At 53.9% G+C, this 19003-nt stretch overlaps 1 protein-coding gene across 1 annotated transcript in view; it reads right to left on the bottom strand.

Annotated features, from left to right (window-relative positions):
• LOC140390409 (zinc-binding protein A33-like) overlaps window positions 1-19003 on the bottom strand; it is a 40702-nt gene that overhangs the window by 14144 nt on the left and 7555 nt on the right. Inside the window, exon 6 of the mRNA XM_072475557.1 lies at window positions 16683-16810. Coding sequence (XP_072331658.1) covers window positions 16683-16810 — 128 coding nt within the window. The remainder of the gene's footprint in view (window positions 1-16682; window positions 16811-19003) is intronic.

Raw genomic sequence — 19003 nt, 5'->3', positions numbered from 1 at the left:
CGGTTCAACTGTCCATAAACTGCCATAAAATTAATCCATAGGCGACCAGCAAATGCGGTCGGATGCTCTCCCTTCTTTTGCCTGCACTGATTTAAACCCTCAACTGGATCTCCTTTGTTATACCCGATTGCATCTAATATGGCTGTTTTCATTTCCTGTAGGGTTCCTCCTGCTACATTTTTGGGTTCGGGCAAAGCTGATCTTACGGACAGGCTAAGGCTCATAACTACCAACTTGACTTCCTCGCGCTCGTCTGGCCGTACATATCTTTTTATTGGCGCACTTCCTCAAAGGTGCTGTGCAGGTGAGCGGTGGGCTGGAATGGACTAATTTTCGTGCAAGCCTCTCTTAATTGGGTTATGGATAGTGGGTTGGTGTAAACAATATCAGGCTCATCCTGATCCGAAGACTTGCATTGTGTAGTAACCGGATTCATGGGGGTCGAATTGTGAGTGGGGGGTGTGTGCTGCCTCTGCAGTCGGTGGTGCGGGTGCTTTTATTTTGGGGGCGTGGGGGGGCTTGATTTTGATTTCCTGTGTCCTCTACATATCTTTGGGCGCTTTTGTTCAATTCTTGCCAATCAGGAGCATCTTCCTCATCTAAATTCTGCCCAAAGGTGTGCCTGAAGCCATTCTGCACTGAGAGCAGTGACTGTAACTTCTCTATCTTTTGGTGACATTTCGCAAGGCCGACGGTGCTCTGTCTCTGTTCCTTAGTGGAGCTATGGAGCACTCTCAAAGCTGCTTTTAGATCTGCGCATTGGCTGGTTAACTGGGCTACTTGTAGTTCTGTTTCTTCTCTTACCAGGACTGCGCGCTGTGTATCGTGGTAGGCTTTATCGTACTGGGTCTGAAAGCTACTAAGGTGAACTAAACAAGATTGATGTGCACGTTTTACATCGGCCATTTCCTTATTCTTAGCTGCTAACTGTTCCCGGAGTTGCTCAATTATCTCCTCACTTTCATTACTGTTTCCCCCGTTCTTTTCTTCCTTCTCAATTAACTGCCTGCGGAGCGTCTTCACGACCTCCTCTGTGCCTCGCAACTGTGCCAAACAGGACACTATTCGGTCCATTCCTACATTTTTCTTGTGGACCTCGCTTGGGTTCTCCTACCAAGTTTGCCCTATGTTTCCAGGACCTGACTCGTCATTAGCACAGAAATTCGACCAAAGAGGCCATCCTTTCCCCGTTAAATACATCCTTAACTCTTCCTCCCATATGGGACATTGCTCTGTTCTGTTGGTCACTGCGACCTCGGGTTCCTGTGGGTTCATTAATCGTTCCATTGCTTTAGTTGCCATTGCTTCTCGTATCTCTATTCACTACCTTTAATTTCTCTTTCTCTGCTTTTGATTTAGGATAGGGGAATAAGGCAGCGATTTGAACAGCGGGTATGGCTTAAGCTATTTTCCAGTTCACAATCTCTCGATAGTTTTATACAATTCTAACAAGTTTACCTTACTCTTCCTGTTAGGTACGCATGCGGTTAGTACACTTCCGAAATTCGGTTATTTCATCAATATGGGACTTGCACTTGTGGTTCTCTCTCTTTCTCGCAATTGGATTCAAAGATTGTGGGTTCTGTTGGAGTGACAAAGTCACTTCTAATTGAATCCCACCAGAGTCGCCAATAATGTTGCGAATCGGAATACCGTCCCAACAGCATCGCCAATGTTGTGGGTAGTTCTATCTATCTTAGTGAACCACAAGCCTTCCCTTATATCGATCAAATGACCACACAATCAGTTAGTTGGTACAAAAGATGGTTTATTTACATACACAAGGGTTACTTTGACATGCAAACACAATACCTACTATGAGTTAAACTACACCTATCAGCTGCAATAACGTATACTTAACTTCAGGATGACCGGCACTGTCAAATGGATTAGACCTTTATCTTGATTTCACGTGGTTGGTTCAAAGAAGTAGCTCTGTCTCTGCTGGGCTCATCCATCAGGTAGCGATCGTTGGTCTTGAACTTGGCTGGCTGGTCGTTATGTTGCGATTGGTGTGGGCACAGGGCGATCCCAAAAGAGACAGAACACATGACTGTGTCCCCTTTAATCCCTCTGGGATTTCGCGCTCTTTGGGGCGGTCCTTAAACTTGGACCCAATAGTTCGACAGGGCTCTGATCACTGTCTTCGATTTTGGCCAATAAAGGGGCGGGTGCCTTGGTGGCTGAGCGGGTCCTTAGCGGCCACTGACCTTGGCAGTTGGGCTCGCCGAATAAGGGGAGTGGCGCCGATCAGTCTGTGGCTGTATCGGTTTCTTGATCGGAGTCTTATTGTCCCGGAAAACGGGCCATTAAAATGCAAACGAGCGGGGGTTTCGATCGTCTAGCTACCGGTGTTTCAAATACACATAAGCTCTGTATCTGTCTGAGTCTTGGGTTGGCCATAATTCCCATGGCCCTTTGCGGCCATCTTAGATGGCTACACATGCACACTTTAGTTTGTTAATAGTTAATGGAACAATTATGTGTACCTGCAAAGGAATCCAGCGTTAAGTGGAAGTCATAAGACTGCAAGACACAGAGCTATCTTTTACTTACGTTAAACAATAAACCTAAAAGCTGCATTGCAATGCAACACAAGTTATCTGCAAAATAATGCAAGTATGCTGATAAATGTAATAGTGATCATAGATGTAGATGTGGAGACGAGAGGGAAAGGAGATTTAATGCCGACCATTTCTTATCCCCTCTCTCGTTCTCTTGACCAAATAATTAAAATGCAGGGGATGGTTCCATGGGGGTTGGAAATGCTCCAGTACCATGTCTAAGCGTCCATTCATGTGTGGCCACTGGCAGTTACCACTGGTAGGCTATTGACTACAAGGGACATCATTAAAATTAAAGTTACGGTCTTGTGAGCCAGGGTTTCCTTCCAGGATCTTTATATCCAGTTACAATATCAACGTGAAAAGTTCTCTTTTTTTCTTCTCTTTCCCTTTCTTTTTACTTTTCTTGCTTCTCGAGTTCAAGTTTTTTTATTTCTATTTATTTTCCTTGCATTTTCAATGTCTTCTTTTCAATTTCTTTTCCATCTTTTTCTTGCATTTCTAATTGCTTCATTTGTAATGAAATTTTAGCTAATTCAATTTCCTCACCTTTTGCAATGTATTGTGCTGGATTCTCCGGTCGGCAACGCCAAAATCGCATTTGGCGGTCAGCCGGAGAATCAAAGTTCCTGACCAAAACGGGGGCAGCGCCGCTTTTGGGATGCTCCGTCCCCTCCAAAGCGATTACGCCGCGTGGGTGGGCGTCAGGACTTTGGCTGAGGCCCACCCTCCGATGCTCCGACCCCGACCGGCTCAGTTCCCGATGGCGTCGGTCGCCTATGGTCTCGTCCGTCGGGAACTCGGCGTGGCGGTTGCGGACTCGGTCCAGCGCCGCCACAGTGGGGGAGGGCCGATCCGCGGGCACGGTGACACTTCATCAGGGGGCTGGGGGCACTGCGGGGCGGTGGTCCAGAGCACGTGAGCCAGCCAAGGAGGGGGGGTGTGGCTATTTTGCGGGCCGGGTCCGCAAACGACCGCCGTCATGTTGCACCACACGGACGCTGCAGGCCACCGCTGTGTGCATGAGCGGCCACGGACCCGGCAATTCTCTAGACTGTATCAGCAGCTAGAGCCGGGTGCTCTACACTGCCTTCCTGCTAGCCCTCAGCAAAACGGGGAATCGGTGCCCGTTTTACATCATTGTTTCTGGCATAAAACACCATCGTTCCCATGCCGGCATGGGGACACAATCCCAGAATAGGAGAATCAAGCCCATGGTTCATTTGACAACTCTCGGGTAATTAAATGTTTGCTATTCTTTCAATTAGAGTAGACAGGAGCTTGACGGCCGGCCAGGAGACGATGGGCTGAAGGGCCTCTATCCGTGCTGGAAAACCTCTATGAATGTGAAAGGGAAAAGGAGAAAGGGAGAGCATTTCAGCTTAAAATCCGGGAAGTTAAAGCAGAAACGCGAGAGCAGGCTAAGGAAGGGCCTAGTTTTAGGCATAAATCTAGTGGGGAAATTTATACAAGCTCTTTCAAAATTTGAGGAAAAGGGGGCAAAATTCTCCGTTATCGGCAGAAAGTCCGCCGATCGGCGCAAAAAACGGCGCAAATCCCACTTGCGTCACGTCATAAAAATGGGACGATAGTCTCCGGCCCGAAATGGGCTAGCAGCGACGTAACGGGATCCGCGCTTGCGCAGTGGTTCACGCCGTGCAGCGTCATACGCGCTGCACGGCGTGACGGCTCATAAGGCCGCGCAGCTCCCCCCCACCCGACCAGAACACCCGACCGCAACACCCGACTGGATGGCTGGCCGTCGCTCAGCCCCGAGGTTCGAGTCACGCGATGTGGAGGCGCTCCTGGACGCGGTGGAGCAGAGGAGGGACGCCCTGTATCCCGGGCACGGCCGCAGAGTTGCCCCACGCCACAGCCGGCGTCTGTGGAGGGAAGTGGCAGAGGCCGTCACCGCTGTGGCCCTGACACCACGGACAGGCACCCAGTGCCACAAGAAGGTGAACGACCTCGTCAGAGCAGGCAGGGTGAGCCTCCCCCATATCCCCCCTCCCCATATCCCCCTCCCCATATACCCCCTCCCCCATATCCCCCCTCCCCCATATCCCCCTCCCCCATATCCCCCCTCCCCCATATCCCCCATATCCCCCATATCCCCCCTCCCCCATATCCCCCCTCCCCCATATCCCCATATCCCCCCTCCCCCATATCCCCCCTCCCCCATATCCCCCCTCCCCATATCCCCCTTCCCCCATATCCCCCCTCCCCCATATCCCCCCTCCCCCATATCCCCCTCCCCCATATCCCCCATATCCCCCCTTCCCCATATCCCCCTCCCCCATATCCCCCATATCCCCCCTCCCCCATATCCCCCCTTCCCCATATCCCCCTCCCCCATATCCCCCTCCCCCAAATCCCCCATATCCCCCCTCCCCCATATCCCCCCTCCCCCATATCCCCCCTCCCCATATCCCCCCTCCCCCATATCCCCCATATCCCCCCTCCCCCATATCCCCCATATCCCCCCTCCCCCATATCCCCCATATACCCCCTCCCCCATATCCCCCTCCCCCATATCCCCCTCCCCCATATCCCCCCCTCCCCATATCCCCCCTCCCCCATATCCCCCCTCCCCCATATCCCCCCTCCCCCATATCCCCCCTCCCCCATATCCCCCATATCCCCAAGTGAATCCAGCCTTAACCTTAACCTCTGCAATGCACGCGCAACCGATGGCGTGCAATCATATACCTGCCTAACACTGTTGCCTTTTACCCCTGCCACCAGCTCCCCCCCCCCCCCACAGGAGAAGCGCGCACACAACAATAGGGAGCATGTGAGGACTGGAGGAGGGCCCGCTGATGAGAGGCCACTGACCGTACACGAGGAAAGGGCCCTGGAACTGGCTGGCGGACCTGAGGACCGGGAGGTTGCTGATGCAGAGGTCGGGGGCCCACGAGCATGTGAGCCACCAATAGCCCGTCCCCATATCCCCCCTCCCCTATATCCCCCTCCCCCGTATCACCTGATCACTGCCTGATGTCTAACCATGCATGCTTCATTGTGTATCGCAGGACCAAACGTCCAGGCACCCATCCCCACAGATGCAGACCGCCTGCAGGATGCCCCTCGGAGACCACGGGAGACGGAGTGACCCACACCCTCCAGCATGCGACGCCCGCAGGATGCCCCTCGGAGACCACGGGAGACGGAAAGACCCGGACACTCCAGCATGCGATGCCCGCAGGATGCCCCTCGCACATCACGGGAGACGGAGAGACCCGGACCCTCCAGCATGCGACGCCCGCAGGATGCCCCTCGCACACCACGGGAGACGGAGAGACCCGGACCCTCCAGCATGCGACGCCCGCAGGATGCCCCTCGCACACCACGGGAGATGGAGAGACCTGGAGCAACAGGGAGACGACACCGCCGTCACGTGCGGGAGCGACCACCCAGCGATGAGGGGGGCAGCCACAGGCCCCCGTCACATCCGAGCCAGGATACCACTACCCAGGACACCACTATCCAGGACGCCCCTACCCGGGACACCACTACCCGGGACAGCACTACCCAGGACACCCCTACCCGGGACAGCACTACCCGGGACAGCACTACCCGGGACAGCACTACCCGGGACAGCACTACCCGGGACAGCACTACCCGGGACAGCACTACCCGGGACAGCACTACCCGGGACAGCACTACCCAGGACACCCCTACCCGGGAAGACGAAATACCGGACAGTGACTCAGAGTGGATGGGTGGAGACGAACCCCCACCCCAAAGTGCCATGGAGTCAGAGTGGGACGAAGAGCCCGACACAACGCCACTGCTGTCACCAACACCCTCCACCATCGCAGAAACACTCACCACGGTTGGGCACTTTAGTGATGAGGCGTCTGGTACACTCACTGGTGCGCACAACACAGCCGTCCCGGTACAGCAGGTGGAGGTAGGAGCAGCAGAGGGACCGGGCGGTCGGAGGGCAGCCCAGGCCAAGCGAACATCTGCCGCCCAGATGGATCCCGGGTTCCTGCAGTTACCACACCCACACATAGATCCGATGTAACCACCGACACGGAGACGAGCGAATAGGGTGACGGGTGGCTTGCAGCGGCTGCGGTCGCAGGTGGAGGAGTCCACCCGCGTCCAGGAGCTGGGAGTGGTCCCGGTCATGCGTGCCACCCAGGCTGACACCGCATGGGTGGCGTCCGCGGTGGAGGCAATGGGTGCGACGGTGTCAGACATGGGGAACGGTTTGCGAGGCCTGGGGCCTTCCGTGCAGGCGGCGTCTGTGGCCCAGGAAATGGCTGCCCTCTCACAGGAGGCCATGAGCCAGTGCCAGCGCCAGATGGCAGAGGCGCTCAACGCCATAGCCCAGTCTCAGCAGGCCATGGCCCAGTCTCTGCAGGCCATGGCCCAGTCTCTGCAGGCCATGGCCCAGTCTCAGCAGGCCATGGCCCAGTCTCAGCAGGCAATCGCTGAGGGCATCGCGCCAGTGGCCATGTGCGAGCCGGCGTCGCACTGTCACAGACAGGGTTTGACAACCCCCTGGGCTCCATGGCTGCAAACCTGCAGACCCCTGTCGATACCAGCACGGGCCTCCAGGACTGGCAGCGCCAGATGTCGGGGGCGCGTCGGATGGCCAGTCCGTTCGCATCCCCCACCCATGTAGAGGCCTGGGGCCATCGGGCACCCCGAGGGAGGAGGAGGTGGTGTGGTCCGTCCCGGCTCCCTCTGTAGGGGAGGTCCCGGTACACCGCGACACCTCGGACTCCCCCCCTTCCGTCCCAGGTGCATCGGGTGGGCAAAGGGCAGGACAGGCTGGCAGCTCGCCATCCCAGTCGCCCGGGCCGCAGCCTGGCCCATCTAGGCCAGGACGCCCCAGGAAACGGCCGCCAAAGGGATCCAGTGTCAGAGGGCAGGAATCACAGGAGTCCACCTCCAGTTCTGCTGTACCGTCTGGGGAACCACGTAGACGTAGTCAAAGGGCCCGTAAGGCCAAACAATTAGACACTGAGTAAGTTGGCACGGGTGCAGGGCACAGATGAGTTTTAGGGGCTAGGGCACGTGCATGAACTCCTTTGGTTATTAAAGTCAATGTTACACCTACCGAAGCTGCCTTTGTGCTCTGTCCAAAGTGTGCGGGCGTGTCATGTACGTTGAGCGCAAGTGTGTGTGTGACGGGTGGTCTTACCTCAGCCCCAGGTGAGTCTGCCCCCTTCTCCCTGGGCCGCCATCAACATCCCCCGGGCAGAGGACGGGACCGTGCGCTGCAGTGTCACAGCCGCATGCAGGGATGGTCCGGGTGGATGGTGGTACTGTGGCCATGGGTCAGACATAGTCCAACGATGTAGAGCCAGGAGCTCATCGCAGGGCGGGTTGTCATCATCCTCCATGGCCTGCGATAGACACGCGTCCACCCGCAACTGGGTGAGCCCGGCCCGTTGTGCCGCCGGTGGATCGGCAATTGGGGGGGGGGTGGTGTGCATGCGGGTGGGGTGTGTGGGGTTGGGGAGGGGGGTGAGGGTGCTGGGTGGGTGGATGGGTGGGGGGTGTGGGTGGTCGGCTGTTGCCATGGTGTGCGGTCTGTGGCCATACTACCCGATTCCCACGCCCATCTAGTCAGTGAAGCGGGTGGCTATCAGTCTGTCCCGTGCTCGCTGGGCCAGCCGGTAACGGTGGACAGCCACCCGCCTGTGTCTACCCCGTCTGCCCTGACCATTGCCCCCATCCCCCTCATCTGGGGAGGACTGGGCCTCTTCCTGCTGCTCCTCCATTCCGCCCTCCTCTGCCTGCGGCACATCGCCCCTCTGCTGGGCTATGTTGTGCAGGACGCAGCACACCACAATGATGCGGCCGACCCTATCTGACCGATACTGGAGGGCGCCCCCAGAGAGGTCCAGGCACCTGAAACGCATCTTCAGCACGCCAAAGCACCTCTCGATCACTCCCCTTGTCGCTACATGGGCATCATTGTAGCGGTTCTCCGCCTCATTGCGTGGCCTCCGTATAGGCGTCATCAGCCACGATCGCAATGGGTAGCCCCTGTCGCCCAGCAACCAGCCCCTCAGCCGGGGATGGCGTCCCTCGTACATGCCGGGGATGGATGACTGCGACAACACGAATGAGTCGTGTACACTGCCTGGGTGACGGGCGCAGACGTGCAGGATAATCATGCGGTGGTCGCAGACCACCTGTACGTTCATCGAATAGGTCCCCTTCCTATTAGTGAATACGGCCCTGTTATCTGCAGGTGGCCGCACGGCGACGTGCATCCCATCGATCGCGCCCTGGAACATGGGGAACCCGGCAACGGCAGAGAAGCCCACGGCCCGGGCATCTTGGCTGGCCCGGTCCACGGGGAAGCGGATGTAGCGGTGCGCCATGGCATAAAGGGCATCTGTCACTGCCCGGATGCACCGGTGCACCGATGTCTGCGATATGCCGGACAGGTCCCCACTCGGTGCCTGGAATGACCCCGTTGCATAAAGTTCAGGGCCACCGTAACCTTGACGGACACGGGGAGAGTGTGTCCCCCGCCAGTGCCACGCGGTGACAGGTGTGCCAGCAGGTGGCAGATGAGATGTGTGCCACGGTTTCCCGGCTCATCCAGAGTCTCCTCCTGCATTCCCGGTCCGTGAGGTCCTGGTATGACTGCCGGGGCCGGTACACACGGGGCGCCCTCGGGTGCCTCCGTTGCCGTGGGGCCGCGACGTCCTCCTCCCCCTCCTCGTCCTGTCGGTCAGGTGTCCCTCCAGCCTGGGCGGCTGCCGCCTGCCCCTCTGCGGCAGCCTGCGCCGCCTCTCTGGCACGCTCATCCTCCTCCTCCTTCTCCTCATCCTCATCCAGGGCAAAATAGACATGAGCGGCTGCCACCACGGCGGCCAACATCGCTGGATGGTCTGAAAACATGACGGCCTGGTGGGGGGGAGGGGAACGACGACATGTCATCATTGCCCATATCCCCTCCTCCCCCCAGCCAGGTGGAATGGACCGCATGGGTCCAACTGTTGGAGGCTGGCACCTGGCCAGGTGGACCAACTCATTTGCCCTCCCATCACCCTCCTCGGCACGGACCCCCTCCCCAACCTCCACCCCAGCACGGACCCCCCCCAACCCCCAACCTCCACCCTAGCACGGACCCCCCCAACCCCCAACCTCCACCCCGGCACGGATCCCCTCCCCAACCTCCACCCCGGCACGGACCCCCTCCCCAACCTCCACCCCAGCACGGACCCCCCCCAACCCCCAACCTCCACCCCAGCACGGACCCCCTCCCCAACCTCCACCCCAGCACGGACCCCCTCCCCAACCTCCACCCCAGCACGGAACCCCCCCAACCCCCAACCTCCACCCCAGTATGGGCCCCCTCCCCAACCTCCACCCCGGCACGGACCCCCTCCTCAACCTCCACCCCAGCACGGACCCCCCCCCAACCCCCAACCTCCACCCCGGCACGGACCCCCTCCCCAACCTCCACCCCAGCACGGACCCCCTCCCCAACATCCATCCCAGCACGGACCCCCCCCAAACCCCAACCTCCACCCCAGCACGGACACCCCCCCAACCCCCAACCTCCACCCTGGCACGGACCCCCCCCAACCCCCAACCTCCACCCCAGCACGCACCCCCTCCCCAACCTCCACCCCAGCACGGACCCCTGCCAACCCCCAACCTCCACCCCAGCACGGACCCCCCTCAACCCCCAACATCCACCCCGGCACGGACACCCCCCAACCCCCAACCTCCACCCCAGCACGGACCCCCTCCCCAACCTCCACACCAGCACGGACCCCCCCCAACCTCCACCCCAGCACGGACCCCCCCAACCCCCAACCTCCACCCCGGCACGGACCCCCTCCCGGCACTCCCCCGGAGCCCAGCCTACTCTAACCACCCCCCCCCCGCCGCACACACACACACACAAGCCGAGACACACCTCTCCTCACGCAATCAGTCTGCGGCCACGCCATTTCCTGCCCAGAGCCAACCCCCCAGGCCGTCACTCACCTCCTCGCTGGTCTGCGTGAGCCTGGAGCACCGGGTCACGCTGATGAAAAGGAGGTTTGATTCACGTCGACGTGAACGGTCATCACGTCGACGGGACTTCGGCCCATCCGGGAGGTTAAATATCGGCAGGCCGAAAATCGGCTGCCTTGCGCAGTTCCGTGACATTCTCCGCGGCAGCGGCGCCATTAACGCCCCGCCGACTTTTCTCCCTTCGGAGACTTCGGCGGGGGCGGGATTCACGGCGGCCAACGGCCATTCTCCGACCCGGCGGGGGGTCGGTAAGATAATGGAAAAGGTCCTGAAGGACAGGATTTATGACCATTTGGAAAGATGCAGCTTAATCCGAGATAGTCAACACGGATTCGTGAAGGGTAGGTCTTACCTCACAAAAAAATTCTTTAAGGAGGTAACTAAGTGTGTAGATGAAGGTAGAGCAGTTGATGTCGCATACATGGATTTTAGTAAGGCGTTTGATAAAGTTCCCCATGGTCGGCTCATGAAGAAAGTAAGGAGGTGTGGGATAGAGGGAAATTTGGCCAATTGGATAAGTAACTGGCTATCACATAGAAGACAGAGGGTGGTGATGGTGGATGGAAATTTTTTAGGCTGGAGACCAGTTACCAGCGGTGTACCACAGGGATCAGTGCTGGATCCTCTGCTATTTGTGAATTTTATCAATGACTTGGAGGAGAGGGCTGAAGGGTGGGTCAGTAAATTTACTGATGACACCAAGATTGGTGGAGTAGTGGATGAGGTGGAGGGCTGTTGAAGGCTGCAAAGAGACATTGATAGGATGCAGAGCTGGGCCGAAAAATGGCAGATGGGGTTTAACACTGATAAGTGCGAGGTGATTCATTTTGGTAGAAAAAATTTGAATGCAGATTACAGGGTCAACGGCAGGGTTCTGAGGAATGTGGAGGAACAGCGAGATCTTGGGGTTCATGTCCACAGATCTCTGAAGGTTGCCACTCAAGTGGATAGAGCCGTGAAGAAGGTTTATAGTGTGTTAGCGTTTATTAACAGGGGGCTTAAATTTAATAGCCGCAGGGTTATGCTGCAGGGTTATACATGACCCCTGGTAAGACCACATTTGGAGTATTGTGTCCAGTTCTGGTCACCTCATTATATGAAGGATGTGAAAGCATTGGAAAGGGTGCAAGGAGATTTACCGAGATGCTGCCTGGTTTGCAGGGTAGGTCTTATGAGGAAAGGTTGAGGGAGCTAGGGCTTTTCTCTTTGGAGCGGAGGAGGATGAGAGGCGACTTAATAGAGGTTTATAAGGTAATGAGAGGGATAGATAGAGTGAACGTTCAGAGACTATTTCCTCAGGTGGATGTAGCTGTTACAAGGGGGCATAACTGTAAGATTCAAGGTGGGAGATATAGGAGGGATGTCCGAGGTAGGTTCTTTACTCAGAGAATGGTTAGGGTGTGGAATGGACTGCCTGCTGTGATAGTGCAGTCGGACACTTTAGGAACTTTCAAGCGGTTATTGGATAGGCACATGGAGCACACCAGAATGACAGGGAGTGGGATAGCTTGATCTTGGTTTCGGACAATGCTCGGCACAACATCGAGGGCCGAAGGGCCTGTTCTGTGCTGTACAGTTCTATGTTCTAAGTAAATAATCCCACAGCGAACGGTGCACCAAATTCTCCGTCCTCGCCAGCATTGGTAAGGGGGCGGAAACGCAACGGAGAAACCCAGCCTTTATGTATTTTGAAAAGGTAGCTAAACAGATATGAAATGGCCAAAATAAATTTGGACATTACTTTTACAAAGTCGACAATGAGGTAGAATTAGTGAGGTGCAGGAGGCAACACCACGGTCACAGCAGCCAACATCCGAACACCCAGGGGATGAACCCCAGAACCGGGGACCTGTACTCGGCCAGAGGGTGGATGATTGCAACAGGGAGGAGACCAGGTAACGTTATGTGCGGATGTCAGGGTTCGGTGTCTGGGGTCCGGTGAGCACGGATTCCCCGCTGCAGCCGGGTGTGCAGGGCGTTGCAGGTGTGGGAGCATCGCCCAGTTCCTGTCAGATATTGAATGGACAGTATTTTGGAGCCCGCTGAACTTGCCCTAGTGATGCCGCTGGCAGGCCAGGCGCCGGAGATGATGGAGGTAGCACGTGCAGGGCCCCACCCCACTCTCAGGCGACCCAGCCACCCATCAGGCCAGGGAGGGACAAACAATGTACAAGCATCTCTGGTTATTCAAGCATTTGACGGACAGCATGTGCTGCAAGAGGCTCTGCCTCAACAAGGAGACTTGCCACCAAGTGGAGGAGGGGGACATCTGCTCTCCGTGGCCATCAAGATCGTTGCAGCCCTGAACATTTACGCCTCAGGTTCATTGCAGGCTCGAGAGGGGACCTGTGTGGCACCTCTCAAGCGACAGCCCACAGGTGCATCCGACAGGTCATAGATGCCCTGTTTGCCAGGGCAGAAAACTATGGACCAAGCACAACAAGGTGCCCGGGCAGCAGGATTCTCCACCATCACCGGGATGCCCCAGGTCCAGTGGCTGATCGACTACATTCATCGGGCCATCTGGGAGTGCCTTATATTAAAGAGGGCTTCCATACCCTGTACAGCCAGCTTGTGTGCGATCACCAGATGAGGATCATGCACATGTGTTAGAGGGGGTGGGTAGGTTTGGGGTAAGGGGGGGCATGTGCATTGGGTGGATGGGGAAGAGTGGGGCAGGTACAATATTAAAAACTCTTCACCACAACCTGTATTGTCACTTTCCTCCACTATGCGGGCCAACCCCCAACCGGGGTAGAAAGGATGAGGTGGTTTTTCAGGGGGTTGGTGTTCCCGAGGGTGGAAGGTGAGCTGGTGAAGGAGCCTGGGGGGCCCCGATTGGGCTGGTAGAAGTGATGGAGGGGCTGGAGCCGATGCAGTCAGGCAATGCCCCGGTCTGGATGGGTACCCAGTGGAGTTCTATAACAGGTTCTCGGGAGCTCTTGTTGGTAAGAGCGTTTAATGAGGCAAGGGAACGGGGGGGGGGGGTGTTCCACCCCAACGATGCCGCAGGCCTCAATCTCTCTCTCATTCTGAAGCAGGATAAGGATCCGGAGCAGCGTGGGTCGTACAGGCCGATCTGCCTGTTAAATATGGATGTCAAGGTATTGGCAAAAATCTTGGCCTCGGAAATGGAGGATTGCGTGCCAGGGGTCACAGGGGAGGACCAGACGAGGTTCGTTAAGGAGAGGCGTTTGGCGGCGAATATCAGGAGGTTGTTAAACATCATAATAACCCCCCCCCGAGGGAGGAGGGATGGAGGTGGTGGTCGCCAAGGACGCGGAGAAGGTCTTCGATAGGGTGGAGTGGGACTATTTGTGGGAGGTCCTGAGGCACTTTGGGTTTGGGCAGGGTTTTGTGCATTGTGTCTAGCTGCTGTATCAGGCACCAGTGCGGATGAACCGGGTGAGCTCGGTCTACTTTAGGCTACACTGGGGATAAGGTAGGGATGTCCACTCCCCCATTTCTCTTTGCCTTGGCTATAGAGCCACTGGCGATGGTGCTGAGAGCATCGAGGGACTGGTGGGGGACAGTATGGGTGGTGGGGGAGGTGGAGCCTAGGGTTACGCGGACAACCTATTATTGTAAATTCCGGACCCGCTGGAGGGTTTGGAGAGGTTATGGTGATTCTTGAGGAATTCAGCTGGTTTTTGGGGTACAAATTGAATATGGGTAAAAGTGAGGTCTTTCCGATCCATTAAGGGGACAGAAGAGATGCCATTGAAGATGCTATGAATGGGTTGAGAGACATTCCAATTGCATATCAAATTGATGTTATGAATCCAATAATTGACACTGATATGTAAAGGAGTTGCAAGTGGCACTTGGTGTGGTAATAGAGGAAAAATAAAGGTGTTTGGGAAAGAAGCAGAACTCTTGACTCATTACTCAACAGCAGCCATAAACTAAGACAAGGTGGTGGGGGCGGAGCTTTCGGTATTTGGGCATTCAGGTGGCGCAGGGGTGGGAGCAGCAGCATCTGGTGGAGCAGATGAGGGGGAATTTTAGAAGGTGGGATGCGCTCCCGTTGCCATTGGCAGGGAGGGTTCAGACGGTGAAGATAACGTTACTCCCGAGATTCTTGTTTGTTTTCCAGAGCCTTCCAATTTTTATCAAGAAAGTGAACGCGGTGATTTCAGGGTTTGAGTGGGCAGGTAAAACCCCGCCGGCGAAGAAGGTGATGCTGTAGCGGGGTCAAGTAGGGGGGGGGGCTGGCCCTTCCGAACTTTATAAATTATTACTGCGCGGTGATCATAGCAATGATCAGGAAGTGGGCAGTGGGGGAGGAGTCGGTGTGGGACTGGATGGAGGCGGCCTCATATAGGGACACGGGTTTAGGGGCACTGTTAAGGGCGCCTCTGCTGTTCTCGCCGGCCAGGTACTCCACAAGCCCGGTAGTAGTGGCAGCCCCGAGGGTGTGGGGACAGTGGTGGCAGCACATGGGGCTGGAGGGAGCGTTGGTGTGGGCACCAATATGTGGCAATCACCGTTTTGTTCCGGGGGGTTTGGATGGGGGTTCTGGGAGTGGCAGCAGGCGGTTTGAGCATTTGTTTGTTGACGGCAATTTTCCGTGTTTGGAGGAGGAGTTTGAATGGGTTCCGCTACCTGCAGGTGAGGGACTTTGTACGGAGGCAGGTATCAACCTTCCTGCCCCTGCCACCCCAGGGGCTGCAGTGGTGTTGAAAATGAGTGGGGGAGGGGAAGGTACCGGAGATTTATAAGGAGCTGTTGGAGTGGGAGGGAGCCTCGATAGGGAAGGTGAAACAAAAGTGGGAGGAAGAGCTCGGTGGTGAGCTGGAGGTTGGGTTGTGGAAGGATGCCCTGAGGCACGGTAGCACAGTAGTTAGCACCATGGCTTCACAGCTCCAGGGTCCCAGGTTCGATTGTGGGTTATATTCAGCGCGGAGTCTGCATGTTCTCCCCGTGTGTGCGTGGGTTTCCGCCGGGTGCTCCGGTTTCCTCCCACAGTCCAAAGATGTGCAGGTTAGGTGGATTGGCCATGATAAATTGCCCTTAGTGTCCAAAACGGCTTGGGTTGGGTGACTGGGTTACGGGGAATGTGGTGGAGGTGTGAGGTTAGGTAGGGTGCTCCAAGGGCCGGTGCAGACTCGATGAGCTGAATGGCCTCCTTCTGCGCTGTAAATTCTATGATTCTATGAGAAGCTCAGTGGGGAATTGGAGAGTATGTAAACCATGTTGGCTGAGTTTCGTTGATGGTTGGGTGTTTGCTGTTTATTTTGTTCTTTTGATATCTTATTGTTCAAATTATAAATGCTTTTATAATTTTTTTTTAAAAAGCTAACCTTAAGTGAGTATGACTTAGTTCCTGAGGGGAATGGGCAGAAAGTTTGACACGCAAAAAAACAGCATGGACGAACTCATATTGAATTCGAGAGAATGAAGCCAAATAATTCTGACCGTTGGACACAGGCGTTAAATAGGAATTTAAATATTCACTTCCTTTGGTTATTTGAATTCATGGTGCTAGTTAGACAACAGAGTTAACTGATGATTACAAACTGTTCCAAAGAACCAAACCTTGTTTTATCATCCTTTTAAACATGAGAAGGATGGAAAGTGAGTAAGGGAAAATAAAATAACTTGTAAGAAAGAGATAGAAATGGTCAGGAAATTTCACCTCAGCTCAGAAAGGAGGGTGGACATGACATTCTGAGACCTAAGTGTTTCCAAGTGGGATGCATTCGAGCAGATTGTTGGAAATTAAATGGAAGACCGGTTGCAGTAGTAGGAAAGGAAGCATCTACAAAGAAATGGCTGTTAAATCTGTAGCAGTGGTATAGGTGAAATAGGGGCACTCTTTCAGAATCTATGCGAAAGGAGATTGAGCTCAAGATAGTGCAGCGAATTTGAGTACTGGTGAAGGAAGTCAGGCTATTGAAGGTTCTGGATGTTTTATTTCAAAGGGAGAAGTTTTCATTTACTCGTCAAACAAAATAAGTAAAGAAATGAACATTTTAAGAAATACAGGAGCAGATCAATCATTAATGGTCGCTGCTGATAACAATTACCTGGCGGGTTGCATTCTGGTGAGGACAATGCTCACAGATGGTTGTAATTATAGGTTAAGTCTACATCCACTAAATAAATAATTACCTTCTTTTTCTTCTTTGGAGGCTGAAGCTCAGATTGACTGGAGCAGTCAGCTGCTACCACCTCATCATCAGGAACTAGACTGTACTTAACACCTCCAGGCTGCATGAAGCAGTCTTTCGCAAAATGTCCTGTGAAAGAAAACAAAGTAAACCAAGTGTGAAGTGGTGATGCACTCACATTAAATGCAAACTGACTTAGTGCAATGGAGTCATGTAATGTGAGATTTGTGTTAAATACAATTGTCTGCTGAACACAAATAGAACAAAGTAAATGTGATAATTGAATAATAATAATATTCTTTATTGTCACAAGTACATTAACACTGCCATGAAGTTACTGTGAAAACCCCTTGTCGCCACATTCCAGTCCCTGGTTCGGGTACACAGAGGAAGAATTCAGAATTCTGTGAAATGTCCAATTCACCTAACAGCACGTCTTTCGGGACTTGTAGGAGGAAACCGGAGCACCCGGAGGAGACCTACGCAGACTCGGCGCAGGCAGTGACCCAAGCCGGGAATCGAACTTGGGACCCTGGCACTGTGAAGCAACCGTCTAATCACTGTTCTACCGTGCCGCCCACAAATACTGAGTGCATCGATCTATTTGACTAAAGAGACCAATGGGTTCAGCCCTAGCATCAACCATGAATTTCCTAAGCATCCATGTGTGTTGGGGGGTAGGAAAGGGATTGGCTCCCAAACAAGAGGAGGACAAAGGAAACACTTCAAAGACACCCTGAATGCTTACCTCAAGGAATGCAACATAGACGTCAACACCTGGGAGGCCTTTGCTCAAGGAGACCTACTTGAAAGAACTTCCTGATTGAAATTACACAATTCTTCAAGGACACCCAACGGCAATGGGAGGCCCGGAAAAGAACCCTGAGAAGGAAGATCAGCGATCCTAAGTCCAAGGACCGATCCCACCTCCCAGAAACACCTGCCAAGTGTGTGGGTGAAGATGTGGCTCTAGGATCGGGCTCATCAGCTACGCAAGGACCCACAGAACACATGACCAGAAACACGGAGTTTCTTAGATGGACAATCATACTGGTTAGCGAGTGATCGCTGAAGAGGAGGAAGAAGAAGATAACCTAGCTATGAAATTCTATGATAATCTAAAAAAATTCTATGATAGCTAATTTTCCCCTTCTTATCCTGGGAACAGTGAGTCTTCCATTGCATGTGGTGGAAAAAGCAAAGAACTGGCATTTACCTCTATGATCTGCCCAGTTTAGAACCCCACCACACGGCAAATGCTGCCATCAAAGGAGGAGTTTTTTCCACTTTATTTCTTCTGACAAACTTTATCCTCCCTCTTCCCTCACAAAGGTTTTGGTCCATTCTGGAGTTTAGTTCCATAGTCATTGGTCCACATAGACACAGAAGCAAAACCAGTCAAGGATAGAAATCAAAGTCAAAGAGCTGAAGGATGATTTAAGTACCACAACCACAACTCTGAAAGATTTACATATGTGTTTATCGTTACCCCTCCATCTCCGTGTACTATCTCTTCAACAGGGGTGGCATAAACCCACAACTCTAATAATGTTGTTAGGTGTTCAACTAGACTATGTTAAAAGTGCTACATGTGAACATTGTTGTTCGAAGGTGGACAGAGAAGAATGGAAGCATACGCAGCACTATCTTGGCCTGACAATCATTACAATAGACCCTTTGCCCAATAACTGCTCATGCTCCTTTCATGATTGCAATATAAGCACAAGATGGCGCCAGAGCATGGCCATTCTCTGCGAACTCTCCCTAACAGATCCACTTTTTACTTAACTTCTAATCTTTACCCTATTATGTATTTTCTTTGATTTCCTTTAATGATCTGTTGCAGAAAAATACTTTTCACTGTACCTTGGTACACGTGGCAATAAACAAATCCAATATCTGGGCAAGATTGCAGTATCCAAGCAAGATTGCAATATCTGGGCTCAAGCATTCACTCTACGGAAAACTGCAAAAAGATTTTAAATAATGTCTGCCTCTGATACAATTAGTTGAATCCTGCTTCAAACCATGCATTTCAAGCATTATGCTGACAATTTGTTCACTGTGCTGTGTTTGGTCAATATCTGTCCTCTGAAACACATAAAAATAGCAGACTCCACACTTCCAATGATTGTAATCACCATCCGTTCATTCTCACTGCTTCCTGTCCCCCACAGACAACAACTGAAGTTGCCAGAGATAAATTTAATTAGCACGCACTGTTGAGACAGTTACATATCTTGTGCACAATTGCCAAAATATAATGCAAAACCCTGTGTTTAATTTCCTTTTCATTAAAAGGGTGGGGAGGGGGCCCATACT

The sequence above is a fragment of the Scyliorhinus torazame genome, chromosome 14, assembly GCF_047496885.1.
Source record: "Scyliorhinus torazame isolate Kashiwa2021f chromosome 14, sScyTor2.1, whole genome shotgun sequence".
Taxonomy (NCBI): Eukaryota; Metazoa; Chordata; class Chondrichthyes; order Carcharhiniformes; family Scyliorhinidae; genus Scyliorhinus; species Scyliorhinus torazame.
This window is presented reverse-complemented; position numbering and strand designations above follow the sequence as displayed.